Source organism: Rhinatrema bivittatum, chromosome 1, assembly GCF_901001135.1.
Source record: "Rhinatrema bivittatum chromosome 1, aRhiBiv1.1, whole genome shotgun sequence".
Taxonomy (NCBI): Eukaryota; Metazoa; Chordata; class Amphibia; order Gymnophiona; family Rhinatrematidae; genus Rhinatrema; species Rhinatrema bivittatum.
The window spans coordinates 500,792,350-500,799,838 of NC_042615.1; the positions used below are offsets into that span (position 1 = coordinate 500,792,350).

Genomic DNA, 7,489 nt, shown 5'->3' on the forward strand with positions numbered 1-7,489 from the left:
AAAGTTTCACCATCGCTCTCCTCACCTTCAAACCTGAATCCAGGGAGCTCCACTCTGGCTAATCAACTTCTGGATCTTCTTTGGGATGGGAAAAGCACGGGGGGGGGGGGGGGGGGGGGGGGGGCACCCACCGCAGGCAGTTCAATACTAGATTAATGCCCTCACTATTAGATTCCTCCAAGGAGAGCTTGACCCCCCAACTCCTGGGGATAAGAGGTCTCAATTCCTCCCTCTTAAAAAGGCAGACCACTCTAGGGTCCTTACCCTCAGTCTCAGGGCCCTCCAACGAGACCTGATCATCCCTAGAGTCATCCGGATCCTGGGGATGCACATCTGGGCCCACCTCCGGAACCATTGCTGGAGTGAGGTCACTCATTCTGAAGGTCATCTGAGTCCCCCAGGTCCCTTGGATCTAACTCCACGGGTGCAGAGCGGGAACTCGAGGCTGCTCCCACAGACCTGGACTGGGTCCTGTGGTCCCTCCGGGGACTCTGGTGCCGTGGCTGAAGCCGGCTCCCCTCTCTGCAGTCCCGGTATCTCCAGAGCCAACCTCTGTCTGTCCTTCTGCTGACAAAGCTCCCTGGGCTCTGAAGATAAACCCTATTTTTTTTTCTTTTTTTAAAAACAAAAAGCCTTATAGAGATAAGCATACAAGTAGAAAGGCCCCAAAGCAGGGGTACTTCCGACTCAGCCAAGCGGGAAGGATGGGACTTTTAGGACCCACTAAGTGAACCAGTGCCCTGGTTATCCGTGGACCCGGTGGTCTCTGGCTGCAACCACTAGGGGTAGCCAACCCCCCCCCCCCCCCCATTTGCCTGGCTCAATCTGAGGGATGATCCTCAACAGGAACCTGGCACCTCAGGAAGCACTAATCCTCAGATCACTCAGGACTGCAGGTAAACACCTCTACCATCTGCTGGAGACAGAAATACTGAGAGACTGCAGGTGGCACTCTCAGATATGTGGTAGTGCCCAAGGTTTTTGTCCTCTGCCTCCATCTGCTGGTAGGGATGAATAAACCCACTTGTCTGAACTGATCTGGGTATGTTCAGGAACAAGGATGTAAAGTCTTAGGATTGAAAGCAAGCCAGAAACCTCTTCCCAGAGTTTGTGCCTAATGGTTGCTGCATCTTATAGCTTGCAAGAAAGCAAGCTCTCTAGAAAGGCCAACCCCTCCCCTTCCACTACCTTTAAACCATGTAACTTACAAACAGGCACCGTTGAATCCTAGCAGTGGAAGCCTGATATTTCTATTAGGGATGTGTGGCGGGGGGAATTTGTTGTCAGGAGATTCCCCCCCCCCAATGAATTTTGGGTTCATGTATTGCTTGATTTGTTTCATTCATGTGGGGGGGGAAAAAAAAAAACAAACAAAAAAACCAACCCACACCCGAAGCCTCCCTACCCCAGAAAAATGCCAGGGCCGGAATCCCCCTGGTCTGGTGGGGATCTGCTGGCAAGGACTAGGCCAAACCCTCAGAATTGCTTAGGCAGAGGCCATGGAAGGTCACTACAGCCTGCTCAAGAGAGAGGCTTTGGCTTACGCCAGAGCCCGGACCCTCCCCCGACACTGTGGCCCAGGTCCCAGCACCTGAGCCTTGGCATAGGCTGGGTCCCGGCACCAGGGCTTCGGCCTGGACCCAGACCTGCTAGCCAAGTTCTGACACCTGGGCCTTGGAGCGCCTCTTCAATGCCAAATGATGGTGTCTGCTGGGGCTGCGCCCAGGCCTGGGCCTAACCTTGGGTTAAGGCCCAGGCGTCAGCCTTCATTGGATACTGAACGGATCAGGTAAGGTTTGTGGGTTTTTGTTTTTTGTTTTTTTTTTTTTAACTTTCAGGGCCTTGGCCCATGTCTCCACCGAGACCCCAGCATAGTGCTCGGGGATAGACCACGGTTCCTGCTTTGGGCCTAGGTCTAAGCCTGATGCATTAGTTTAAAACAAAGCTAATGAATACGTTAAGTTTTGTTTGGAGGGGGGGCCCCCTCCATGAAAGTAACAAATTAACCTTAAGTCTTCACATTTTGCACTTTTGTTTTAAACAAACGCACCTGCCTAATTTCTACTGCATACCTAGTCATCTCCATCCTCATGGAGGCTGTAACACCCAGATGAGAGACTCTTGCTTACCTGGGATCCCTCTTCCTTTGAAGGTTTTAGCAATGATGGCAGTGGGTTTATCCTTCACTTGAGCCGCCTGCCAGAGAACACTGCACAATTCTTCCACATCATGGCCATCTACCACACAAGTGTTCCACCTGCCAACAAATCCAGATAGTCAAAGACTGAAACAGGGAGGAAGAAAGTCAAACACATCCAGGAATAATAATAAAAAAAAAAAAAATAGATATGCAGAGTTACCCAAAGGCCTCACAGCGCTTTCGGTAGGTACTGACATCGTGTTGTAGGGGGGCGGCTTCACTCTGGCCCAAGCGATTCACGTCAAAGATGGCCACCAGGTTATCGAGCTTGTAGTGTGAAGCAAAGGCCATGGCTTCCCAGACAGCACCTTCAGAGGACTCGCCATCTCCCAGCAAGCAGTACACACGGTAACTAGAAACATCCCATGTACAGGTCAGAGATCACCCAGGCCATTACCATAGTATGGCAGTACTAGCTTACCATTTATTCATAGCCAACTCACTACTAAAGGCTAATTCACTTACTGTAACAAGATGACAGTTAAGAACTATTTGGACACTACCTATAGATCACAGTGTGATAACAGCATGCTTAGTCTTTTGCATACAGGAAATGAGGAGCTACCAAAAGCAGAGACCAGTCCAGTAGGTCAATGCAGAGGGACCAAAGTTTGATTCCCAACCAGACTGTTCCCCAGGTCAACTAGGGATGCTGTTGAGGCAGTGTTCCAGACCCCCACCATCTATACAGACTCCTACTAACTAGCTAGACAGTCCACATGACTACAATCCGAGGCTCTTGGCTGAAGACTGTCTGTGCAATAGCTAGGAGAGTTGCAAGGGAGTGGTAGAGAGTAACCCAAGTGGTTAAAAATAAAAGCTTATGATACTGTGACCAATCAGATTGAAGCTAGAGGTTCAAAAGAGGAGCAGAAGAAAAAACTTCTAGGCTAAAAAAACAAACAAAAAAAAAAAAACCACACTACTAACATGAGCTGATACCCTACCAAGAAATCAGCCAGGGCATGAAAGTTAAGGGATAAACCTATTAGGAGCCTCAATTAGACTTCCTACTGTGGGGAAGGGGGGAAAAAAAAAAAAAAAAGCTGAAAATTATACAATAAGACTATATTAACCTTAAAGGAATTCTCTTAATGGTCTGTTTCAGGTCATGCGAGGCCCTCTATGCAAGCTACTAGCACACATGCTCCTTACCTAGCCTTATCAAAGTGTTTGGCAGTATAGGCCATGCCACATGCTGCCCCAAGGCCTTGACCCAGAGAACCAGTTGCCACATCTACAAAAGGAAGTTTCTGTCCGGGAAAGAAAAAAAAAAAACTATTAAATATACCCAACACAAAAATTTTCAGAGGGTTTTATTACTAAATGGGGTTTTTTTTATGCCTGGGCATGTCAACAGGACAGAGGATCTCCAAAACAACCAGAAACAGGACCTGTAGGTTGCCATCTACTTATATAATCCTGCAGACACTTCTGTAGAGCATGCAAAGCCATTAAAGATATAGTTTTGAAGGTAAAGCACATGTCTCACAGGGGTAGGGTGCCCTTCCAGATCAGAGTCAATCTTTCTCAGATTCAGAAGGTCAGGTTCCGAGATGTAACCAGCTTCGACCCAGGCAGCATACAGGATGGGAGCCGCATGGCCCTGAAAGAGAAAAGAGGAAAGATGATCGTGCCATGACAGCATCAGTTTACAAAGCCAATATCACCTTTAAAGCACAATGGCAAATGCTCTGCAACTGCCTGCAATGTCCCAGCGGCCCAGGACGGGTATCCAGCCTTCCTCACTGGATTCACAGGAGCTTCACTCCTGGATTCACATCCAGGAGTGAAGCTCACTTCCTTTAAAAAAAAAATAAATAAAAATCACATCTGCCACATGACTGGAGACTAAGCCCCAAAATGCAAAGGCTCATAAAGGGGGGGGGGGGGTGTTACAGAGGGTCACTTTGGATAAGCATTTGATCAGAACTGATGTCCAAGGTAATCAGACCCCAGCTAAATCCAATGTTACCATGGTGGGAGATTAAACATGAATTAGCCCCCAGCATCCTGTCACAGCAGAGGAAGGTTATGTAAGAAAGAAGGTGGCACTGCTAGGGGAAAGGGGATTTCCTAATAAATACTACATGGAAGCTAAAGCTCCAAAGTTACATAAGCAAAGACGGGAGATTTCTTTAGTGAAGTTGTTAACCACAGGTTCAACTGTCTGCATGCTGGAGACAGAGAAATACTGAGGGGGCGCAGGTGAGCACTGTCCTGGTATAGGATACCCTTTCAATTTTTCTCTGTCTCCATCTGCTGGACAGGAGGCTCAACCCACTGTCTGGACTGATCCGGGTACGTACAGGGAAGGGAGATTTCTTTAGTGAAGTTGTTAAGAGCTGAACATAGTGGACCTCTACCTCCTCACCTTGGACAGCACAAAGCGGTCGTTGCTGGGATTGGCAGGATCCGCTGCTTTGTATTTCATGGTGTGGAAGAACAGCACAGACAGGATATCGGCAGCGCTGCAGCAAGACGTGGGGTGGCTGGAAAGAAGGGGGAAGCATCCTTAAACATGCATCCAGAAGGAAGATGGGTTGATTGCCAAGCTTCGTATATAAGGATCCATAAACACCAAAATTTTCACATGCTTCACCATGACTCTCGTGTGCCAGTAACCAACATGACCATAAGGCCATTCTTTAGTCAACATTAAAAGTCTTCCCTACACACATATCTCTTAAGTTTACAGCCACAGATTGCAATCCCTTACTGTGATGAGAATACAACGTGACCAGTAATAAAGAAAGCCTGGTAACTCAGCCCTCCTGTATACTTCTATGCAAAGGGACAGGATGCAGAGGCAGCATTCACGTGGTGGGGGAGGGGGCCCCCATCATTTGCCACAGATAGTTGGGCATGAAGGCTCAAGGCAGTAGATCCCAGTCCCTACTGAGCTGGAAGGCCAGAGGAACAAGACGAAAGATACTCTAGCAATCATGCCTAGTACTTGTGACTGTCACTTAGAACAGGTTTGAGCACCCCTGAGTTAACTGACAAGAAACTAGAAAGGCAGTTGATCAGAGGGCGTTTGAGATATCTAAAACTGCAGTTGCACTCCAAGAAGAAAAAAAAAAAAGAAATGAAAGATCCTAGTTAGTGAAAGTAGGCAAACAGTCCCTAGCTAGATTCTTTTAAATAAGACTCCATCCCATTCTCAATGCTATTACTGTGTATGCTTTCAGAACACGATCTCCAGGTGTTGTGGGCAAGTCCCCTGCTCCAGTGTCTGCTCTTCAGCTGGAGCCGTTTCACAGATCACTAGATGGCTGTAGGGCTCTCTGCCAAGAATCAGCCCAGCCCCCAATTCGTTCACACACCATAATCGTGAGCGAGTTTGTTACATTAAATCTGTATGAGAATAAATCCGCTTTTCACCTGTTTGGGCGTGGCGAGTTTTAAGTTCATAATTACAACAGAACAGTTATGCAGTGCCAGTCCCAACCAATGGAGAGTATAGCAATAGTTTAATCCATGGAAGTATAAGCAACAGTCATTAAATGAATCAAGCCATTAAAAGACATTATGGGGAGGTCGCTCGCTCGCTTGTAACAAAGGGGAGATTTTAGAGTATATACTACCTAGATTAACCTCAATCTATCAGTATTCCTCCTACAGACTAACTTTACAGATAGGAGCAGGGAGAGTTTGCCCAAGGAGAAGAGGAGGTTAACAGGTCCAGCTTCAACGGGGTAGAACTGGAAGACTACAGATGGGCAAAGAATCCCTCAAAGGCTATATTTAGAAAGTTCCCCCTGATTTAGGCAAGAATTTCACCCCGCCTCAGTGGAAAAGAGAAATGTGAGGATTATCTGCCCCACCTTCGCTCTCACTGGTACCCATCAGAAGGCAGAGATCGTGTGTCCACAAAAGGTGGGGGCCCCATTAAAATATATCTATTATTTTTTCAGTGTATACACACACCCCAACAAAAAAAGAGTCATAAAATAATTGAAATTTTATCGTATTTTTAACCCAGAGACCATGCATTTTTTCCAAGCACTGAAAAAGATGCATATATTTTACATCTATGCACACAAAAATGAAATGTCTCTCTTTTTCAGTACTGAAATGTATTAAAACCAAGAATATTTCCCATCCCACCGTCTCAGCATGAAGGACACCACAAACTTTGAAAGAATTACGTGTCTACACTACAGAAGTTCTAGTAAATAAGAGGGGGGGAAAGACAGATAGGACTTTATCTCAGCGACCATGCTGCCCCAGTCCACTACAGTCAAAGACAACTAGATTGAAAAAAAATTAAGTTCTATATATACATTTTTTCACTGCACACAGTGAAAAGATTCCCATTTTCTCGTAAGGAAAAACATCAAGTAGAAGTTATAAGGATGCAAGCTCTAGTCTTAAACAAAAGGGAATTGTTCCCAGGGGATCCTAATATATGCAACCGCGCTCAAATCCTGTATTAAAAGGCCCTGGGACAGGGGCGCCACTCGAAGAACACGTGTCAGATTCCTACAAGAAACCGATCGCAGCTACAGATCCCTTCGGCCTCTAGATCCTACCCGGAGTTGGATGCACAGGTCGCCCGGATGGAGTGGATCCTCAGGCGGTTAGCCAGGTCCCGCAGGGCCTGCAGAGTTTTCTCCTCTGGTTTCTGGTAGCTGGCCATGCCGATGCTGCTAGGCTCTGATCCCCGGATTACCAGTCACCCACAACCCAATCCGCGCAATAGTAACACAGAGCAGCTCTGCTGCTCAGTCCTATGAAGCAGTGACTGCCCCTCCCCTGCAGGAAATGAGCTCAGATCAGGAGGGGAGAAGGCGTGCGCTAGAGCTGGGGGGGGGGCATCCCAGTCTTATCGGAGGTTTTTTTTTGCTTCCAATTGCCGCTTTGCTCTGAAATCGTACTATTTTATAAACTGCTGCTGGTGTTAGAAAGAAAAGTAGGGCTCAATGTATTAACAGTAGTTTCCAAGAGATCCAGATGTTATGCAAAAAATGAGTCAGGTTGCAGGGCAAGCTTTGTTAATTTCATACGAGACCCATGTGGGTGAGGGGCATTTTGTTTGACTTTATTTAATTTTAGGTGAGCTGGTAACCCATTCCATTTCTACCACAATGTCTCTGGCACTGGGCAATCTAGTGTGTAAACCTCTGGGTTTCACTCAAGAGGTTGTTGTCTCTCTAGCGCATGCTACGATAGGAATGAACTTCGCAGTTAAGCCAGGGTATGTTGCAGCCCTGGATTTTGACCCATTTCAAAATGTGCGTTAAGGTTACAGTCTCCTACACTCTTATGCGAAGCCTCAATTAAATG

General features: G+C 46.9%; 1 protein-coding gene across 1 annotated transcript in view; it reads right to left on the reverse strand.

Annotated features, from left to right (window-relative positions):
- The window catches only part of TKTL1 (transketolase like 1), a 33,374-nt gene extending 26,392 nt beyond the window's left edge, over positions 1-6,982 (reverse strand). Inside the window, exons 1-6 of the mRNA XM_029609772.1 lie at positions 6,736-6,982; positions 4,575-4,692; positions 3,693-3,806; positions 3,356-3,453; positions 2,361-2,552; positions 2,130-2,257 (exon numbers count right to left, since the gene is read on the reverse strand). Coding sequence (XP_029465632.1) covers positions 2,130-2,257; positions 2,361-2,552; positions 3,356-3,453; positions 3,693-3,806; positions 4,575-4,692; positions 6,736-6,842 — 757 coding nt within the window. The 5' untranslated portion in view covers positions 6,843-6,982. The remainder of the gene's footprint in view (positions 1-2,129; positions 2,258-2,360; positions 2,553-3,355; positions 3,454-3,692; positions 3,807-4,574; positions 4,693-6,735) is intronic.
- Positions 6,983-7,489: the final 507 nt, after the last annotated feature.